Source organism: Coregonus lavaretus (assembly GCF_964263955.1).
Source record: "Coregonus lavaretus genome assembly, chromosome: 35".
NCBI classification, from domain to species: Eukaryota; Metazoa; Chordata; class Actinopteri; order Salmoniformes; family Salmonidae; genus Coregonus; species Coregonus lavaretus.
The window spans coordinates 5487496-5510106 of NC_140022.1; the positions used below are offsets into that span (position 1 = coordinate 5487496).

General features: G+C 44.7%; 2 protein-coding genes and 1 pseudogene across 3 annotated transcripts; 1 reads left to right on the forward strand and 2 right to left on the reverse strand.

Moving 5' to 3' along the window:
- Positions 1–1642: 1642 nt before the first annotated feature.
- On the reverse strand, positions 1643–17608 carry kpnb3 (karyopherin (importin) beta 3). Its single transcript, XM_084152861.1, has 24 exons — positions 17459–17608; positions 14785–14865; positions 13354–13546; positions 13055–13157; positions 12827–12923; positions 12319–12423; positions 11841–12084; positions 11215–11302; positions 10582–10688; positions 10223–10347; positions 9921–10010; positions 9532–9705; positions 8854–9072; positions 8627–8710; positions 8068–8200; positions 7738–7859; positions 7378–7474; positions 7085–7257; positions 6710–6877; positions 6301–6423; positions 5818–6037; positions 3512–3740; positions 3135–3276; positions 1643–2910 (listed from the first exon to the last, which is right to left on the reverse strand). The coding sequence occupies exons 1-24, from the start codon at positions 17534–17536 to the stop codon at positions 2824–2826; spliced, it is 3282 nt and encodes a 1093-aa protein (XP_084008987.1). The 5' UTR covers positions 17537–17608; the 3' UTR covers positions 1643–2823.
- Positions 17609–17862: 254 nt separating this feature from the next.
- On the forward strand, positions 17863–19812 carry nudt15 (nudix (nucleoside diphosphate linked moiety X)-type motif 15). The gene is made up of 3 exons (XM_084152655.1): positions 17863–18948; positions 19038–19234; positions 19381–19812. The coding sequence occupies exons 1-3, from the start codon at positions 18794–18796 to the stop codon at positions 19482–19484; spliced, it is 456 nt and encodes a 151-aa protein (XP_084008781.1). The 5' UTR covers positions 17863–18793; the 3' UTR covers positions 19485–19812.
- Positions 19813–19878: 66 nt separating this feature from the next.
- On the reverse strand, positions 19879–22413 carry LOC311109691 (carboxypeptidase O-like; annotated as a pseudogene). The gene is made up of 9 exons: positions 22334–22413; positions 22084–22150; positions 21898–21999; positions 21616–21720; positions 21408–21524; positions 20978–21071; positions 20545–20745; positions 20354–20438; positions 19879–20184 (listed from the first exon to the last, which is right to left on the reverse strand). The product of its transcript is annotated as a carboxypeptidase O-like (transcript).
- Positions 22414–22611: the final 198 nt, after the last annotated feature.

A 22611-nucleotide genomic window follows, 5' to 3' on the forward strand; every position in this document is an offset into this window, starting at 1 on the left:
AAATTGCTTAAAATCTGTCCTCTAGTCCCCTTCACCTGCACTGATTGTAAAAGACTGGAAAGATGAAAACAATGTGGTGTACGGTAATTTTTTGTCCATCATATAACTCAATGGCGGTCTGCACTCCTGGCTCTCGCGGTAGAATGTCTTTAGGCTGAAATGTAAAATTATTTCAACCACAGATAGTGATTCATATTATTGTCCTATCATTTAGGTTTAATGGTCCTTGCAGTCCTAGTTCCATTTTGTTCTATGCAACTCCTTATTCAGTAGATGTATATTGAACAAATCTAAAGGCAACATGTAAAGTGTTGGTCCCATGAAATACAAATTCCCAGAAATTTTTAATATGCAGAAATGTGTTTACATCGCTGTTAATTAGCATTTCACTTCTGCCAAGATAATCCAGCCACCTGACAGGTGTGGCATATCAAGAAGCTGACTAAACAGCATGATCATAACACAGATGTACCTTGTGCTGGGGACAATAAAAGGCCACTTTAAAATGTGCAGTTTTGTCACAACACAATGCCACAGATGTCTCAAATTCGGTGGGAGCGTGCAATTGGCATGCTGACTGCAGGAATTTCCACCAAGTAGCCAAAGAATTTAATGTTAATTTCTCTACCATAAACCACATCCGTCATTTTAGAGAATTTGGCAGTACTTCCAACCGGCCTCACAACCGCAGACTACGCGTAACCTCGCCAGCCCAGGACCTCCACATCTGGCTTCTTCACCTGCGATCGTCTGAGACCAGCCAGCCAGACAGTTTATGAAACTGGCTTTGCACAACCGAAGAATATCTGCACTAACTGTCAGGAACAGTCTCAGGGAAGCTCATTTGCGCGCTCGTCGTCCTCACCAGGATCTTGATCAGACTTCAGTATGCAAATGTTCACCTTCGAAGGCCACTCTGTTCACAGTGAGTACAGCGCCCCGTGGTGGGCGGTGGGGTTATGGTATGGGCAGGCATAAGCTACCGACAACATTTGCATTTTATCAATGGCAATTTTAATGTACAAATATACGGTGAAGAGATCCTGAGGCCCATTGCCGCAGCCATCACCTCATGTTTCAGCATGATACACTGCCCATGTCGCAAGGATCTGTACACAATTCCTGGATCTGAAAACGTCCCAGTTCTTCCATAGCCTGCATACTCAGACATGTCACCTATTGAGTGTGTTTAGGATGCTCTGGATCGACAACGTGTTCAATTTCCAGCCAATATCCAGCAACTTCGCACAGCCACTGAAGCGTGGGGCAACATTCCACAATCTACAGCCTGATCAACTATTTACATTTACGTCATTTAGCATGCAGAAATGTGTCGCGATGCATGAGTCAAAAGGTGGTCACACCAGATACCGACTGGTTCTGAGCAACGATAAACTTTTTTTTTTTTTTTTTTTTTAATGTATCTGACCAACAGATATCTGTATTCCCAGTCATGCGAAATCCATAGATTAGGGTCTGTGTGTTTCAATTGACACATTTTCCTTATATGAACTGTAACGCAGTAAAATCTTTAATTGTTGCATGTATATTTTTGTTCAGTATAATAAGCCAACTTCGCAGTGAAAGTGAAAACCCATGCATGTGCATGCACACAAAGATGAATTAATGACAAATACCTCAATTCTGTCAATGTGAATTTTATTGTTGATATTGTTGGAATCCACCAAATACCTGCAGGGGTGTTAAGGTTCTAAACCAAATCTTAGCTGAGGATTGTTGCACACCTTAAGAAATTCTAATCATGCTTCTACATGTCCATAACCCAGCACATCGTGGCAAAGACACCATTAACAATCCTAAACCAACTTTCCTCATTCATATTCAATGGGTGTAAACCTTCATGAAAAACAAACCTACCCTTCTACCTCTATACAGGGTTTCAAGAGTAGGAAAATAACCCCTTTAGGTGTTTGTTTTAAATCTCCCAGACGGACAATAATGATTTCCTCTCACTATCATTTATTTAAAGGAGAGTGCGAGTTAGCCACTGACACACATGCTGTTAGTCTGAGAATAGACAGATTCAGATCAGTGAGCAGATGGCATACAGAGGCTGTTTCCTCCAGGTGCCACTGTGGGGCGCCTTCAGAAAGAAACAAAAAAAAGCCTAGACAAAAGAAATAATATATAGAATAACCGTGAATTCCTAGAGGCAGGAAGTGGTCACCCCATGACATGTACACACTCCCACCTCTTCTATTCCCCAGTCAAGACTCCTCCTCATACAACGGCTGGGTCCTACCAAGTCTGACACTTCTAGGAGTTTCTTACACCTGGGTAAACATGACATTTTCACATGGTTCCACAGAGCACAACTACACCAGTCAAACTTATCGTGAAAGGGTTAAGTCAATTTCATCATAAAACCAGATATTTCTGAACAGTTTAACAGGATGGCGAAGAAACTGGATTAATACTTGTGTTTGTGTTCCCTTTGCGCAGGTGAGGCCAACAACGCTCCAACCGTCTGGATTCAAGAAGAGGGTATAGTCCGCTCCAGGGGGCGTTGTCGACGCATTACTGATTTAAAAAGGTGAAGGGTCATCCTATGGAGGGGGCGGAGTCTGTCGCTCAGAGACAAACCAACCCGGTCCCTACAGTTAGTCGAGTGCAGGGGAGACTGACTGAGGGGATAGGGAGGGGGGGGGGGGGGAGGGCGGCAAGAGGCTGCAGTGAAGTCCACACACACGCTACAGATCAGAGCTGGAAAAGGAGGTGGTGATCTAGAAAGGAGGAGATCCAGGAGCTAGATGTTTAAACATGATTTTGTTGCTTTCCAACAAACTAAGGGGATAAGGCTTCTCAAGCGGTGTTGAGGAGGTCCTGGATGGCCTTCTGTTGCGTCTCATTCAGCATCGCTACACACTGTGTCCACAGTCCTCCAGAACCCTGGGGGGTAGAGGAACACAATACCTTTTTAGATGAAGAAACTGCTGACAGACTAGACTGGACCTGGATTTCAATGTGGGACACTGACAAGGTGTTTCAAATTAACCTGTTTGGTTCAAGTCAAGATTCAGTATTCCTCATTGTTTTGCACAATTTGATTGATCAAAAGCAGAAGTTTCTAGATAGAACAAAAGGTAACTTTGGCAAGCAGAGCAATAGCTGACCTGCACTTGACGGATGACATTTGCCAATCTCTTGCTGCATGCATCCTCACTCTTAACAGACTCGTTTGTGACCCCTTCAGCGATGATCTGGAATATCTTGGGAAGATTTGCATTGTCTGGTCCGAGGACAATAGGATTGTTGCTGTTGGGAGGAAAATACATTATTAACAAAAGAGAACAACATCTACAACATATCAACTGCAACACTCGGGTCACATTCATTAGGCGACACAATGGAAAATGTCTAAACTTGTAGCAACAGAAAGCTAAATAAAACATTTCTTATTGGCTAAGTTCAATTAGTTACTCCCCATTTGTTAGTTAACTACCGTTCGGAGCCTAATGAACAACCCAAATCAGTAAAGTCAGTCCCCCACCTTTCAATAAGGTCACACAGGAAGTCGAAGGTGTGCACAGCTTCCTCCTTGTCTTCGTTGAGTGGCAGCCAGGAGAGCCAATGGGGAAGGATCTCGTTGACGTTGGCACACTCGGGCCTGAACCTCATGACCTTGCCCACGGCTGAGATGCAGTTCTCTGTGGCGTTGACATTCTCCTTGACCTTGGAGTCTGGAGACTGGATCACTCCCACCAGTAGGGGCAGGGCCTCTGGAGAAGAGAGCAGAGTCCATAACCAGTCAGGAGGGGATAGAAAGACAGATACACTCAAATGTCAAGGCCCTCATGTAGAATGTGCAATAAGCAGTGCAGGTAACATAACTCTTAAATTCTTGTTGCTATCCATAGTGGGCTGTAGCCAAGGGAGCATGTCCAAATCATGGTTTGCCCATCAACTAGGTTCAATATAGTCAAAAATATATCAATGATGCTATTTGGGTGGAAGAGCCAACATATTCCTAGATAGATACATAGTGCCTTCATAAAGTATTCATACCCCTTGACTTTTTCCACATTTTGTTGCATTACAGCCTGAATTTAAAATGTATTAAATCGAATATCACTAGCCTACGCACACACAATACTCCATAATGTGGAATTGTTTACACATTTTTACAAATTAACTAAAAATGAAAAGCTGAAATGTCTCAAGTCAAAAAGTATTCAACCCCATTGTTATGGCAAGCCTAAATAAGTTCAGGAGTAAAGATGTGCTTAACAAGACTTAGACCACTGAGTGGCGCAGTGGTCTAAGGCACTGCATTGCAGTGCTAGCTGTGCCACTAGAGATCCTGGTTCGAATCCAGGCTCTGTCGTAGCCGGCTGCGACCGGGAGACCCATGGGGCGGCGCACAATTGGTCCAGCGTCGTCCAGGGTAGGGGAGGGAATGGCCGGCAGGGATGTAGCGGCATGGCGTTTGCAACGCCAGGGTTGTGGGTTCGATTCCAGTATAAAAATGTATGCACTCACTAACTGTAAGTCGCTCTGGATAAGAGCGTCTGCTAAATGACTAAAATGTAAGTCAAAATAAGTTGCATAAGACTCACCGTGTGCAATAATAGTATGTAACATAATTTAACGACAACCTCATTTCTGTACCCCACAGACAGATAATTGTAAGGTTCCCCAGTCGAGCAGTGAATTTCAAACAGATTCAACCACAAAGAAAGGTACCTATCAGTAAATGGGTAACAATAACAAAGCAGACCTTAAATATCTGTTTGAGCATGGGGAAGTTATTAATTACAATTTGGATGGCGTATCAATACACCCACAAGATACAGGTGTCCTTCCTAACTCAGTTGCCGGAGAGGAAGGAAACCGCTCAGGGATTTCACCAAGAGGCCAATGGTGACTAAAACAGTTAAGAGTGTAATGGCTGTGATAGGCGAAAACTGACGATGGATCAACACTGTAGTTACTCCACAATACTAAGCTAAATGACAGAGTGAAAAGGAAGCATGAACAGAATACAAATATTCCAAGACATGCATCCTGTTTGCAATAAGGCACTAAAGTAAAACTACAAAAAGAAAGAAATTAACTTTATGTCCTGAATTCAAAGCGTTATGTTGTTTGGGGGCAAATACAACACATCACTTCATATTTTCAAGCACGTGTTTGCTGCATCATGTTATGGGTATGATGTCATTGGCAAGGACTAGGGAGTTTTTTTAGGATGAAAATAAATGGAATACCGCTGGTTGTCTGCTTTCCAACAGAAACTGGAGACAAATTCACCTTACAGTTGACTGAAATTGGCTTGAAAATCTATGGCTATCTCTGTCTAGCAATTATCAACAAACAACTTGACGGAGCTTTAATAATTTTTTTAGTGGGCAAATATTATAAAATCGAGGTGTGCAAAGCTCACCGAGAAAGACTCACAGCTCTAACATGTACTGACTCAGGGGGTTGAATACGTTATATTTACATCATTTAGCAGACGCTCTTATCCAGAGTACAGTTAGTGAGTGTATACATTTTCATACTGGCCCCCCGTGGGAAACGAACCCACAACCCTGGCGTTGCAAGCGCCATGCTCTACCAACTGAGCTACAAGGGACCTTATATATTTGCGTTAAATTTTTCTTTACTACAAATTTATTTCTTCCACTTTTTGACATGAGTTTGTGTACATCGTTGACAATTTTTTTTTTAAATACATGTTAATCCCACCCTGTAACAACAAAATGTGGAAAAAGTCAAGGTGTGTGAATACTTTCTGAAGGCACTGTAGATGGATAGACAGGAGGTAGAGAACATATCCCTGATTGTGTCTGGTACCTGTGCAGAAGGGTCGGTAGTTCTCTCCTCCGTACTGAGCCATGACTCCCACGCCGTAGGCTGCAGCTTGTCTCACCTCAGGGCTGGTGTCACACAGGGACTGGGCCATGGGCCGCAGGAAGTAGTCTGCGTATTTAAAGGAAGAGGGGCTGCAGTGCTCGACCACGTCGTCAAAGATGCACAGACCCCACTGCCTGTCTGCCCATGGCCTGCTAGGACACTGGAGACAACAAGAGGTCAAAGGTCAGCTCTGTGACATCAACGGCACCAAGCTTCTTTTGATTAAATCCCACATTTTGTGGCACACCAATGTGACCCCACCTACGTGGTTGTGTTCATTAGGCACCAAACAGAAGAAAACAGGCTGAAACAGGGAAGACTAGAAATGCTAGTTCACTAGGTTGTTACGGTGTGCCCTAATGAACACGATCCAGGACCAAGTTCATGTCTGTCCATCGGAGTGACTGATGGAACGATACTCACCACAAGCTGTACGATGAGCTGTAGAAGCTGCTCAAACCAGGGCAGCACTTGTTCCTTGTAACTGCTGAACACAGAGTGCAAAATATCTGACACTTTGGTCAGTATGTACACATCGTTTTCATCCTGCAGAGAACACACAACAATCACATGGTAGGAAACACTGCCAAGGGAAATGGAACAGAAAACTGTTGGCTCACGCAGAAACGCATCATGCAAGACAAGGCAGAAATAGGTTGATTCATTCTAGAGTGTGAACACACAAAACACTGCAATTGGACAGTTAGACTACCAACATGACATGGCTCACATCAGTATTGCTGCAAATGTTAACGTTTAACACCAAGTAACATTACTTTGCATCTAACAATTCATGCAAATGCTCAGAAGGCCCATCGTGAGGAATGCTCACCTCGTCTTGTAAAGTTTCCTCCATCCCCTCGTCGTAGTCCTCATCCTGTCGTTTGGCCTGTCTCAGCTCCTGGTTCTTAAAGTGTTCCTCAAGCTTCCCTTTCAGGATCCCTCCCAGCTCTTCAAAGTGCTCGTTGTTCAGGCAGCCCTCTCCCATTAACTCAATGCACTGGAGGGCAACCACAGAGCATAGAGTAAAGACTATAGGTGCTTGTTGTAGCAGCGCAGGAGATTAAAAGTGAATCTCACCACATAAAAAACACTGAATAAATAAAATTAAACTTAAATTCATAACAGATGTGTGAATTTGTGTGGAAATGCTACATTCTACAGAAACGATAAACTGAGCCTATGTGGGACGGGGACGGTTGGTTACCTTGGCAAACGAATGCATGATTTCTGATAGGACGTCCGAGTCCGGCTCTGTGCCAATGGCCTTGATGAGGGCGTCGCACATGAAGTGCCACATCTGTGTGAGGTAGTCTGGGCCTCGCACCCGCGCACACTCCAACAGCAGGGGCATGGACTCTGCTGCTGCCACCCGCACACGTAGAGACAGGACAGTCAAGGACCAACCACAACGGTCACACCCACAGCACTACCACAGCTAGCCCAGCCAGCCAACAACAGTCTTCAATAGAATAGTGAGCGCTCCCATAAAAAGGATATCATCATGGAAGTAGAACTTGAGCAGAGGAACCATCAGCTTGACCACCTGTTCTGTGTACTCCACGAACCCTTCCTTCAACTCTTTGGCATAGCACACCTGGAGAACACAGGGAAACAGGCTTTTAGAAAGAAGACCTGTGAACACATGCTTAGTTTATTAAAATGCAAGACAGATTTTTCTGTCTTGGGAGTGAGACAGGGTTAGCCTGAAACCAGAGTTTGGGTAGTGTCAAGGATGACAATTGAAATTCATCCAATCCCTGAACTGGAAATGACTTCAAATCTAAAGCAGTACGGTATCCATGTTTAAATGAAGTTAGATGGTTGTGTGAGCAGCACTAGCCCCTCGCCCAGTCTCACCAGCATCTGGCAGGCGGTGGCCTTCTCTTCCAGACCGGCTGTCTTGATGCCGAAGCTCTGCTGGTCTCCCAGGTTCACAAACTCCCATCCGTCATCCTCTGACATGTTCTCCATGTCCTGGGCTGGGGAGGGAAACAAACGGGCTTAGCTAGCCGCAGGACACCGCTGCACTACTCTTCCCACAAGCCAGTTGAACTGCATTTCCCATCGTGTTTGGACTTCAATAATAGCAATTCTATTACGACACCTCTGGCTAATGATTTCATGGACTCTGGGAACCCTGCAATGTTCTATATGGGTCTACTGTGATACCAACAGCATAGAACTTACTGTCCAGGAGGGCCACCTCTGGCTTGATGGAGGCAGTCTTCATGAGGGGCCCCATGACCACAGGCAGGTACTGCTGGAACTCCTTCCCCAGGATCTTACACATCCTAGCCCATGCCGAGATCATGTAGGAGATCTGAGGGAACAGACAACCAGGGGTTCGTTTAGTATGGAGAAAACCGTTTCAAATCACCTTTTAGTTGTCACATGCGCCGAATACAAACAGGTGTAGCCCTTACCGTGAAATGCTTACTTACAAGCCCTTAACCAACAAAGCAGTTAAGAAAATATTTACTAAATAAACTAAAGTAAAAAAATATATAATAACATTTTAAAACCAGGAACAATGGAGGCACTACTTGAACATGCCCAATAACACAGATTTTCGATTTCGGTTGCAAAACGTTTCACTACAGTGCTCTCTACTGAACATAACCCAGCCGTGTGTTCAGTTCCCAAAACGTTGCAGGTAGAAATGTAACGAATAGAGCCGACAACATTCCCCCGTTCTGACAGATAATCATATCCATTCTAGACAACACACTTCTATCTGTAAACTTACCTGTGGGTCGTCATCCTCCAGGTCATTGAAGTCTGTCTGGGTCTTCAGCAGCAGCTGCATCACAGCTGACGCATCAGGCATGAACTGAGACAGAGGGAAAGAAGAGCAATCAGCAAACGTTTCACCTAATAGACAAATACAAAATGGATGGAGAGTAGGAGACACTTTATGTATGAGCATGTATACCTGGCTGCAATTCTTGACAACAGTGTGTGTGGGGTGTGTACCTTGTCCTTGCCGACGGCCAGGCCGATGAGGCTGATACACTCGATGGTCTTCCCCCTGAGCAGCCTCAGTTCCTTCTGCACGGCGTTCTCCACGATGTGTTTGAGGGAGGGCATGAACAGGTCGTAGTAGGGAACAAACTTCTCCTCGGCCGTGTCCGCCACAGACGCTATGGACGTCACCACCTGCTCTAGAACCAGCTTGGTGCCCTTTTGGATCAGCTGGGCATGGTGGACAGAGAGGAGGGTTTTATTAGCTTATTGCCTAGTTGAGTAATTCACTGGCTTAATGCATTCACAACTTAACATGGTCATTGATCATGACCTACCGAGGCACATTTACAAAGACGTAGATCTTGATAAGGGTTTGCGCTGCAAAACCGATTACACAGACGGACATGGTTTGAAATCAACCAAGATGTGTATTTTTCTTTCCAAAAGAGACTGGTAACACTCAAAGCTGAAGCGCCTTCACGGATTTCAAATAGACATTTGATTGTAAATGTAGTCTGACATTAAGTAACAGGTTCCTACAGCGAGAGAAGCCCGTGGTGGAGAACAGACCTCTCATATCCCAAAGGGTTTTACTACTAAGTCAGAGGACTGTCGCAGAGAAATACCATTTGGGTTTAAATGTTTTTCATATATGCACACAAAGACAGAGAAAAACAACAGACGTACCTCCTGTAGTTTGGCCACCATGATGACATGTAGGTGCTGGACCAGGCTGTCCAGGTAGGGGATAAGGAGGGACTTGGGGCAGTCCTCAGTGAAGTTGATGAGGGCCGCGGCAGCGTGGGCCTGGACACGTGGGTTGGTCTGGTCCTCCATGGTCTGCAGTAGGGCAGAGATCACCTGGGGGGAGAGGAGGGCACAGGGTCAAAGGTCAGCTGAGGTGACAAACACAATATAAATTAGCACCAGAGATGAGTTTGATAAGCTGTGCAGGCCTAAGAGCCTGTTTGACAGTTTTACCATCTCTTGTAAAGAAAGTGCCTATGTAAAAACAATGAATGTGTTCTCATAATCCAGTTTGACAAACAGTGCCGGTGTGGAAAAATCCATTATACCTTATCGTGGAATTTCTTTTGGAAGGTGGGGGCGAAATCGGTGGCCATCTGCCCGATGGCGTTACACGCAGCATAGCGGACTCTGGGGTGCTGGAAACAGAGACAAAGGGTAAACAAATCCCATCAAGGAGAAACCACAACAACTTCAATGTTAAACAGAATTAAAAAGTACTTTGTGACAACTGCTGATATACAAAGGGCTTTATAGACTGTAGCTCAGTCGGTAGAGCAGGGTGCTTCCAAAACCAGGATAGATGACATATACTATACATTAATGCATTTGATTGGTTGAATAAACTTACAGGGTCCTGACAGAACAGCAGCACGAAGCTGACGATCTCGTTGAGGATGGCCTCCATCTGCTGGTGGCAGCCCTCCCCGATGGCAGACAGAGCCATGAGGCCGGCGTGGCGGTACTTCCAGTCAGCTGACACACAAACATACAGTTACTGGCGTGTTGCTAGGCAACATCACAGCCGGTTCATACCTGCCACCTAGCGTACATGATTCTGATGATTGAGGCCACTTCGAAGAGGGTCTACTTGTAGTGTATATAATATGTTGTTGAATCCACTACAACATGTCGTTGAATGCGTGGACTGTTAGTCATTCTGGATATGACTGATGTAATAGAAGTGTTTGACGTGAGGAGAAGACTTACGGTTCTGCAGCATAGTCATGATGTGCTGCTTGATCATGGGTAGCACGATCTTTCCTCCCAGCCCACAGGCCATTCTGTCCAGAGCACTCTCTCCTGCAACTGCATTGCTGTGAAACAGACATAAAAAAGTCAACATGCCCATCCTGCATTACCATGGCCAGAATATGCCTTCCATCAATCACCTTTGAACCGTTTGTATGAGCTATAACCATTTTTGCTAGGGTAAATTATCTTGCAGTATGCATTATCAGCAGTCCAGGAAAAACTGGTTTTGTAGGCTGTACCAGTTGAAGATTGTGTGATTGTGATGTAGCTAGCATAGAAATAAAATGAATAGAACAGGCTTGGACCCTCTAACCCTGGCAATTTGACTGGTACACTTATGGGTACATTCACAATGGCTGCCTGGTATTGTGATGCAATAATTTCCATGTTAATGTAGAATGTTGATTCCAATTATGCTAATTGATGTGGGACATGCAATGGTATGTATTTTTTGTAACGTCAGTTGAGCTGAATCAAACCACAGCACAGATTGATGGTACACTTCCTGCTTTGCTACTCTATGAGTAGACTCGCAATAGCCGCCAGTCCACCCATTATGCCATCATTTCTATGGTAGCGAGGCCGTACCTGTCAAAGTCATCGTCCTCCAGCTCGTCAGCCATAGACCACTCCTCATCCTCCTCCAGATCCACCATCATAGCCAGCATCTGGGGAACTACACAGACACACACCACACCAATACATGATTGAGTTGGTTACTGTGACCATTTCTGAGGACACAATAAACAATGGTGAACACTTAGTCAACTACCAATATTTTTCCACATTTGGACTAAATTACCCAATGGGGACTCAAAACGCCAAACTAAATGCTAGCTTCTGTTGCTGAGACAATTCTTAAACCTGAAGAAAAAAATAACTATTCAGCTGCATTTTTAGCCTGCAGTCAAAAGGATTCTTTGAGAGACTGAAATAGCACTTTGAAGTGCTACAGCACACGAAAGTGTGATGATTCATACAACACTTCCCAAAATAACATTTCCTTTAGCTGCATCCATTTAATTCTGACAGCATGGATTGACTGAATCTCCACTCTGTGTACTTCAACTCTCATGGAGAGAAAATGTACTTGCTTCCTGCCATCCCTTACAAAGTACATCTGAGTGACCAGACATTCATCTTAAAAGCCAATCAGTACACCTCAGACACCAGACTGGGGCAATGAAAGACGGGGCGATTTGTCCATCACTCACCGCTGGATGCCACGATGGCGGTGTGTTTCCTCAGCATGGCGGCGGCGGTCTCGGACAGCGTGACGATGACCTCCAGGGCCAGCTGCCTCTGCATGTTGGTCAGGTTGGTGTCAGCACACAGCTTCAGGCTGAGCTGAAGGGTGGCCTCCAGGTTGGGCCGCAGGTACTTGGGGGCCGTGTCAGCTATCTCCACCAGAGACTTCAGCACAGAGTCATCTCCCTGGTAGCACGACTCATTCACCGCCTTACCAGAGACAGAGAGAGGCAGAGTTACACCAGTGGCATGAGTAAAGCTACTTCAACCAAAAATAACATTACAATAAAATAGCACCTCACATCTACAGATTAATCTGAGAAGGATTCATTATTAAATCGCTAACAGATCATTGATGTCAGATGATATGTTAGGGTACATCTGTTAGTGATTTGACTGGAAGAAGCCAATTTCTCTAGACCAGACGTGGGGTTCCTGTCTCACCTGCAGGATGCCTGGCAGCAGGTCAGAGAAGTGCTTCAGCAGGGCGGTGTTGCCCTCGTTGGACAGGACGAAGGAGGCTGCAGCACGGGCAGCCAGGGTACGGATCTACAGGGGGGGGGGGGGGGGGGGGGGGGGGGGGGGTTAATAAGGAAGACAATGATCAATGATACTACCACTTTAAGACCAGTTCAGAGTTTTCCTTCCTCAATTTTTACCCCATGTATTAAAATGTTGCATACACAAGACATGCAACAGCTTGAGTGTTACTGTGAAAGATGCAGATCATCCACATAACATTCTGTCATGCTTTAATTTACTATTCATTTGTGTGAAACTAAGCCAGTGAAATGAAGCCCCTGCAACGTCCTTGACAGAGCTTAAGGCATTTAAACAATGTACCTAAACAAGACACAGGAGTTGGAGTGACTTTGAAAGCTGAAAGTGTCTGCAGAGTTATAATTTCCTATTCAAATGGAGGTGTGGAGTGTTGCCCCTGCATGGCACTCACCTGCGGGTTCTCCTGGTCCTGCATACACTGTACCAGCATCCTCTTGATCACCTCCATGTAGTGCTGCTGCTGGTTGCCAAAGATACCTGGGAAGTTCCTACAGAGGAAAACAAGAGAGAACAGTGAGTTTTATGACAAAGGCCGCATAGGCTATACTCACTTCATCCTAGAAGAACACAGATCAACAAATCATGACGTCTTAGGAGGGTAACGGGTTGGGTTTCTCACCAGAATATATGCAGGGCAGCCTCTCTCAGGCCAACGTTGTCAGAGTTGACCGAGTCAAACAGGAACTTGAGCAGTTCTGGCCACTGGTTGTTTCCATCATCATCTACAGGAACCATGTAAAGACAGTGAGAGAATCTAGTATACACCACTGAGCTTATCGAGCTGTCAAGATCAATCTCCAAGAGGACACAGCTAAAGTGTTTCATAGTTTTAAAAAGTTTATATAAAAATAAAAAATAAAGGTTGTGCATGGTCCAACAGTTCAACTGTAGATCCCCCTCAGCTGTCCCCTAACCTACCTAGGAGGTTGCGGCAGAGCTCTGCAGCGATGTCGGCGACCTTCTTGCGGATGTTGGGCGAGGCCTCTGTCTGGATGCTTGTGACCAGCTCTGTCTTGATGGCCGTCTGCATGTCCACCGTCAGGCCGGGGTAGATCTCCTCGAAGGAGGACGACAGCAGCCGGCGCAGCAGCACCGCCGCCATCGTCTTGACCTGGGGGAGGGGGAAACATTGAATGGTTACACCAGAGGTCAACGCCTCCATTTGATCAAATCAACAAGTTTAGCACAATTAAAGTCCACAGTTTTGTTCGGTCAAAGGTGCGCCATAATGAGTCTCCCTTGCCAACCCCCTGTCCTTAACCCTGCCATGTAGATATCACAAAAGGGACTATTTGAAAAACAATACATGGACACAAGTTGTCTGACATTGAGACAATGACAGCTATGTTTTGCACAAGGGGATATCTGAAACAAAGATCTAAACGTTTCAAGTAGGCAACAGAGGTATGGTGTTCCTGGTAGCGTTCCCATTTCACAGCTCTATAAATACTGTCACCAGAGAGAGGGGCATGGAGGGCCAGGCCGCACAGCCCATTCAGTGCACTACTTTTAACCAGTGCCCACCGTCAAAAGTAGTGCACAATATAGGGAATAGGGTGTAATTTGGGATGCAGACAGAGGGGCCTAGAGAGACAGCTAACGGATGCAGCTGAGCAATCACAACCTAACCTGAATAAAATGTCAAGAGGACAACTCACTGACACTCAAACATGACTGTCACACTGATCATGTTCCCCTGCTCAGACGTTGCATGCGTCAACCAATTGTTGTGTACCACGTTGCATTCATCAACCAATTGTTGCGTGCCACATCGACTGTGCAGTTACATAAAATCCCAATCCAGGCGCTGTTAGATCTGGCATTTGTCAGCAATGTCTGAGCAGGGGAGCACGACCAAAGTGATGTGACAACTGCCAGGTATGAGCAATAGGTCTAAAGTATTACTGTGCAGGTTGGTGTTAGCACATCAAACAATTTGGGGTATTTGAGCTGATGCAATGCAAGAGGAATACTCTCGGAAGCTGAAATGACTACACAGAATTCCTAAGATAGAATGGATGCTGCCCGACAACGGTATTATGCAATAAGAATTTGGCTAGAAAAGTACTGTGACACAGCTTTGTCTTGTGACTAATGTCCTTACAAGGCTTGTTTACATTAACTCATTCTCCCCCCTCAGACAATGTTCATCTTTAAGAGTCAACAATGGGCGGCAAGTAGCCTAGCGGTTAGAGCGTTGGGCCAGTAACCGGAAGGTCGCTGGTTGAAATCCCTGAGCGGACAAAGAGAAATCTGTCAATGTCCCCTTGAGCAAAGCGCTTAACCCGAATTGCTCCTCTATGTCGCTTTGGATAAGAGCGTCTGCTAAATGACTAAAATGTAACAAACCTCTTCTGCACAGTCTGCATCTCTGATGGCCTGCAGCAAAAATGTGATCTTTGTCTGACCGGGGATGGTGTCATAAGCTTCCTGCAAAGAGAGAGAATGAGTCAGTTAAAGGAAGCATTAACGTGTTCTCCTGAAAGCGATTGGCCTGATAATGGAGGTGCGTTGGGGATCATAGATGGAAATTGGTGTTATCTATAAAAATCTTCCTTAGGGCAAAAGAAGTTAGAGTAATATGAATTGTCATTTTAACTAGAAGCTACTCATTAGTTGTTTGTCTAATGCAGCAGCTGTCTGACATCTGGTTATTAACACTATGACAGGAATGTTTGGGGGGCTGTTGCTGGATAATTGGTTTCTGCACCATGAACCTCTTGGTTTGGATTTCTTGGTATGATATAAAGTTTTAGGTTAATGACTGATTATGTCTTGCGCTGAGCATCTTCGCAGCAGGTGACAATTCCCATAACATTGACCAAAAACAATATTAAAAATGAACCCATTGAATCTAAAAGTTGTTTTATTCTATCCCTGCTGTCCAGTAGATAGAATCCTGGTCATCATTACGTTCTCTCTGTGTGACTAAAGGATTCCGATGAGCTTAACCATCGCTGCAGACACTCATTGTCTTTCATAAAGGAAAGTGCTGACCGCTGGTGGGGGATGAGTGCGATAAGATTCAATAGTTAAACTTGAATGCAGTGTCAGAGCCCTGATGAAGTGACCGTCCATAACAATGCGCTACGGATCCGAGCTCGGCTTTATCACGGATACGTATTTATAATCACAGTGGGAAACAAGATAATTAACGTTAGCTGCTAATCCTGGTAGATAGTGTCAGTGATAGTAATCTTTATGGATAGCCTGGTCTCAGACTAACTAGCTACACAACTGACCAGTTAGATGTGTGGATTACACTCATTCTAATACAGGCGTGCTCACATGAAAGATGCATACTTACCAAGCTAGCTAGTTAACTACAGTGTTAGATAACGACCTAGTTACGACCCCTCGCACCTGACACAAAAAGCCCACATGTCCTGATTGGCCTAATGAATTATGCACTTGTTTCTGGTTAAATTGTAACTAGCTAACTAGCTTTTTAGTATTTTATAGTTGTAGATTAGCTGGCGCGTATAACGCCTGTATAGCTAACTAGATTGTTAGCCATCTCGTAACTAAAGTTATGCATCGTCACACCAGCTGACATTACCTAGCGAGTAAGCGAGCTAACTAACAGTTGTTTGTAGCTTCGGTCTATAAAATGTTTTGCAACATTGCTAGTAGTTGACTAACTAGCTAACGTTAGCTACATTTCCTACTGGGGCCCAAATAATATTTTAACTTGTCGATTAACGTTGCCGTTATTAGCTAGCTACTTCGGTAGATTTCTTAACTCTTCAGGTGCGGAACAAAGATAGCTAACTACCTAAAAAAAATAAAAATAGAAGTACTTAAACTAGTAGCAGCTAGCTAACCGACGTGATATCATGGTCCAAACACACCAAGACAGTCGTGAAGAGGGCACGACAAAGCCTATTCCCCCTCAGGAGACTAAAAAGATTTGGCATGGGTCCTCAGATCCTCAAAAAATTCTACAGCTGCACCATCGAGAGCATCCTGACTGGTTGCATCACCGCCTGGTATGGCAACTGCTTGGCCTCTGACCGCAAGGCACTACAGAGGGTAGTGCGTACGGCCCAGTACATCACTGGGGCAAAGCTCCCTGCCATCCAGGACCTCTATACCAGGCGGTGTCAGAGGAAGGCCCTCAAAATTGTCAAAGACTCCAGTCACCCTAGTCATAGACTGTTCTCTCTGCTACCGCACGGCAAGCGGTACCGGAGTGCCAAGTCTAGGTCCAAAAGACTTCTCAACAGCTTCTACCCCCAAGCCATAAGACTCCTGAACAGCTAATCATGGCTACCCGGACTATTTGCACTGCCCCCCCACCCCATCCTTTTTACGCTGCTGCTACTCTGTTAAGTATTTATGCATAGTCACTTTAACTCTACCCACATGTACATATTACCTCAACTAGCCGGTGCCCCCGCACATTGACTATGCAACGGTACCCCCCTGTATATATAGCCTCCCTACTGTCACTTTATTCTATTGTATATATAGCCTCCCTACTGTCACTTTATTTTTTACTTCTGCTCTTTTTTTTCTCAACACTTTTTTGTTGTTGTTTTATTCTTACTTTTTTGTTTAAAATAAATGCACTGTTGGTTAAGGGCTGTAAGTAAGCATTTCACTGTAATGTCTGCACCTGTTGTATTCGGCGCATGTGACCAATAAAATTTGATTTGATTTGATTTGATTTGAGCTAGCTAACCGACGTGATGTGCATATCAATGAGTCTATAATTAACTTGCTAGCTATGTAACTAGCTAATGAGTTCAATCCAAATGAGCGAGACTGTCGTGTTAGCTAGCTACAGCTAGAGAAGGGTCTTTCAACTATTTTTTTAAGAAGCCTTCCGGTCTTGCTTATATTAATTTAGCAATTTTCCCATGCTACATTTGTTAGCCAACTAGTTAGCTGCAGACTAGTCCACTTCGGCTTCACACGTGGGCTGGGCTAATCGCAAATTGACTAGCTCTAGCGTGTAGCCTCAACGCGTTGTTATCAACTGTCGTGCTATCGTCCTACACAGTATATTTTGAGAGCATACCTCGGACTGTTTCCTGATGTCGTTGTCAGGGCTCATCAGGTTGCCCAGCAAGCTGTAGAACTGCTGCTGCTCCGCCATTGCAGTGAGATCCAGAAAGAGCTCAGCCAAGCGAGACCGCGGAAAGGAAAGCCGGCAGACGTTGCGACCCCTTGCTGCACCGGACACGAAACACCACAGGTCCTGATTGGCCTCTATTATCAACGCTACCCTTCGTAGATTGGTTAGATCTATAGGGATAAACGTAGATGATAGGTGCTTGGTATATGTGTTGTTCTTATTGGACAGTGAAAATATTACCACGAAGCGATTGGTCAATTTTCTCGGCGCACCCGCGTGTAAAATGAAATGGGCGTTTCCCTCGTTATTTCGATGATGTCATTACAAAATATTGCCAAAGCGCGGGAATTAAAACGTTGTGGGAAAACAGCAGATAGGAAGTGTTTTTGAGCTCGGTGAACAGTGTCCTGGCTAGATGGGATACAGTTTATGTCAAATTGACGACACAAGTAGATTTTTATTTTGCATTTTAGCTAACCCTAACCTTTTTCAGAACCTTAACCTAATTCTCATAACATGCTACGTTAATGATCCTAACCTACTACGAAAAGTCCATACTGGTGAATTCTGACAAACAGTATTCCTTCTAGTCAAAACGAGTGAACAGCAAGCAAGTATTATCTTAGGCCTGCCTGCCTGCCACACACAAAATACATAACATTATTAGTATACTGTGTGTAGCCTAATAAGGCTATGTGTTGATGTTGCCATCAATTCAGAAAAATTGGAATGTGAGACTTTTTCATTGTTCACATAGTTGTTAAGGTTATGCAGTTTCTGTTAGCCGGCGGCCACCTAAAATGGTGTAGCTTGCTCTGAAAAATGTGACTGATGCAAAGCAGCGAACAATCTGTGGTTCCATTGTTGTAGGCTACACGTACTAAAACTATAATAAACAGTCTCTGGCTACACTATGGACTATCTGTTGTGCTGGTCGCCCTACACTTCCAAAATAACATTTTGCTGTAATATCACATCAGGACAATAAAGGGACGGTTATAGATATCGAATCATAGCATACATGTTTGTTTATACATATTTTCATCTGCATTGTTTAATGTATCTACATTTCTAAGCCAGCTAGATAACTTTGCCTGATAAGCAACAAAAAAAAACTGTCCCGGAAGTGATATTCACGTGACAACGCGGCTCGTTCCGTTCGTTGTTAAGGAGAAGCTGTGCTGCCAGCAAAATCATATCCCGTGGTGGAGTTGCCAGAAACGATAGCTATTTGCTTATAGTTTTACTACCTGAATTATTGTGGTCTGATTTGAAGAGATGACACAAAACTGCAGACCCCCCAAGCGCCCCGGTGTCGGAGTAGGGGTTCTTGTCACAGATTCAGCTCACTCAAACTGCGTCCTCGTAGGGAAGCGAAAAAGTGTAATGGGCAAAGGAACGTATCAGCTACCTGGCGGTCATCTAGAATTTGGGTGAGTAGCTAAGTATTTCATAATGTAAACAAGTGTGTGGTATTCAGTTGATATTAAAGTTGACCAATAGTTGTCTTTTTCATTTGAAGAGAGACGTGGGAAGAATGCGCACACAGGGAGGTGATGGAAGAGGCAGGAGTGCGCCTGAAAGAAGTCAGGTTCGCATCCGTGGTGAACTCCATCAAGCTCGAGGAGCAGTACCACTACATCACCATCATCATGCAAGGAGAAGTGGACAGGAGCTACCCAGCAGAACCAGTCAACCTCGAACCAGAGAAAAATGAAGGTGAGAAACCGGGCTATCCCAGCCTCCTAGGTTCCCAGGAATTCCAATGATATTACTATATTTGGCCTGCACTATTTACTACACTGGCAAGTTAATGATTTGTATCTGAGTTTATGTAGTAATGTTTGCTTGTCTCTCTGTCCCAGGTTGGACATGGACACGGTGGGACCAGTTTCCTCAAGAGGACCAACTCTTCCTGCCTCTGGCCTGCCTGAGACAACAGGGCTTTCAGCCGTTCAACGCCACGTAACACTGCAGCTACCCAGAAACAGAGAAGGGCAGGGCACAGGGATAGAGGAGAGAGGCGATACATTATAACTGCTTTGTTGGACCTAATCAAGTCAGGAAGTTGGGTATACATGGTAACGGTTGAACTAATGTTGATCAGCACTTTTGATTGGGTAAACATGGCAACCGTTGCTGGACTCATGAGGGGACAACTCATGGCTCTAACAGAAGAAGGAAGTTATGACAACAAATCATTGAGTATATTTATATCACTGAAATGTTAATTCAAAACACTGTACTACAAATAACCTGTATGTGTTTTGTCAATATTAAAAGTAACATTAGATGTAGATGATAATTTAACAGTTTTACAGTAGAGTTTTAGAGACACAACAAGTAACATACCACACGTGACAAAATAAGTGGGTCTTGTCTAACTCCTGCAGTTCTCCCAGTTTACAGCAGGGTGGCGCTAGAGACCCAGGCTGCCAGCAGTGTGGTCCACAGTGTTGCCGTGACGGTGGCAGCAGAGCTGTAGAAGGCCTTGTCGTGTGCGTAGGTGATGATGTGGTGTGCTCCGGCGTAGGCCTCCTCACAGGTGGGCTGGATCTGGTCCTCTGGGAGCTCGAAGCCTTGCTCGCCCTTGTCCCTCAGCTCAAAGGTGAAAGACAAAGGGATGCCGATCAGCCTGGCAAAGTCCTGAGATGAGCCAGAGAAGGGATCTGGAGACAGAGAGAGAGAGATAGTTTTATAGGCCAGTAGTTGTATAGTCTCTTCCCATTGGATTGCCATGAGTCTGAGTATAGATGTTGGTCTTGATAACATGGGATTAACCAGGCATTGCTCACTCCAGTGTTTGGTGATTTGTTGTGTTCCCTCAGCCTTACTTACACAGGATATCAGGTGAGGTGCCTACTGTATAGTCCATCCCATGGACAGCCTTTATAGCCGTAGCTGCTCCCAGACCCACCTCCATCTGGCAACACAGAGACATACTGCAGGTTATTATTATGGTTAAAATGATGGCCCATTTTAAAACACTGGTCTATTACAACAAAACGTATCTTTGGGGGCGGGCGTACCAGCTGATCATGGTTGGGTGCTGAGATGTTAGGGTGTCCGTAGGGCACCAGGAGCTGCTGGCCATAGGAGTGGATGGTGAGGAAAGCCAGGATGTCTTCGCTCATCTTCCCCAACATCTGTGACGGCCCAGGCCTCCGACTCAGAGAGGGCCTTGGTGCCACAGTAGAACAGATTGCAGCAATCTGTAGAGACACCAACCACTACAAAGACAGGAGAGGAAAACACAGTTAGGGTGTGTGTGTGTCAGGGTTGGGGTCAATTCCATCTCAGTTCCAGTCAATTCAGAGAGTAAACCAAATTCCAAATGTTCCTCATTGAAAGGCATTGAAGGGAATTGGAATTTCAGTGTACTATCTGAATTCAATGGAATTGAAATGGAATTGACCCCAACCCTGGTGTGTGTGAGTTGTTTAGAGTAAGAACCATACTCACTACCCCAGTTGGCGTAGAAGTTGCGATTGAGATCTGTTCCATAGCAGGTACAGCCTCCTGTTCCTGGAGATCTGGACTTCCTCCACAGTCGAGTCTACAGAGATAAGAACCACTAGTCACTAACTGGAATGATAATACTGTCATCAATAATATTTATGTTACAATATGTAATCCAAGACAATAGATGGCGCTCTTGTTACTTGTAAAGTCTACTCTGCATGTATTGTACCAGAGTGTCTAGGTTTGTTGTGGACTCTCTTAACCAATCAGCATTCAGGATTAGACCCAACTGTTGTATAATGTGGATTATGTAGTTGTACTGATACCACCTGGCAGAGGTGTGACGCAATTAAAGACACATTTTGTCATATTCCAGTAGTTTCCCAGAATGTGTCAAAGCTGGTCTGAAGTAGAATTAATCACCACTTACGCTTGCATTATGCCAAGAGTAGATGTAGCCGTCAACGTTTAGGACTGGTGTGATGTAGAAATCCAGATTTTTCATCATCTCATTCACCTTGGTGTCGGTTTTGTATGTTCGCAGGATCTGTTGGTAGAAATCAAGGAGGAGATTCTCACCAGTACTGCTTCATGCTCTTTCTTTAATTTCATTTCTATGATAGTAGACACACACACACCTCTTTAACGAAGTACTGGCAGAAAGCAGGAGCGATCCATTCTCTGGCGTGGATCCCACAGTCCATCCAGATAGCCTTCTTCCTCCCAGTAGAACTCAAACCAATCTGCAACACAACAACCAACAGGAGATCTCTATTGAGCTGCATACATTGGCCTCTTAGGTCTAGTCAAAGCAGAGGAAAACTAGTGATGAAAGCTACTTAGTGGTTTCCCTGTAAGATTGACCTAGCCAGGGCAAAGGAACTCTGAAGACCGTGATTGCAGAGAGAGAGGTGAAGAACCTTCAGTAAGGTGATGTCCCTCCTCTCATAGGTTTGACCGTAGACCATGGAGGACACAACATCTGGGTTCTCCCTCTTCAACTGTTCCATCCATGCTGTAATCTATAGGGAGAGGTACCACACAGTGTCTCTATGCAGTGAGGACTCAGTCATTCTTTCTGTGTGTGTGTGTGTGTGAACTCTCACCTCTGACATATTGTGGTACCTGGTGTAATAATTCCTCTCAGCCGTCTCCTCTCTACTCCAGATAGCACTGTACATTGACACACACATATGCACATGAAACGAATACATCTTGGTTTGGCGGTTATAAAATGGTTATAAATCAGCTACCGATGTATGAATCTTTTATCAAATTCCTGTTAGTCTGACTGGTTAAGTCATCCATCATAGGAGACTAACCGTTATACAGTTACAGTATCCCTCCCAGACTCACCTGTCCTGGGCTCCATGTCCACTCTGGACAGCCAGAGATAACAGAACCAATCCAACAGACCCCAGACCCAGCATCATCATCAACAATGTCCCTCTCTCCTTTACTAACAGGTCTCACAACTCACTGTCTCTTCCAGCTGTCAAATCAGTCACCTGGGCAGCAGGGAGAGGACTTTATACATGTCCACATCTAGATAAAGACATGATGTAAGAAACTGTTGTCTCTTATCTCATTACAAGAAAGATAAAAGAAAGATAGAATGGAGCTGATCTAGTGGT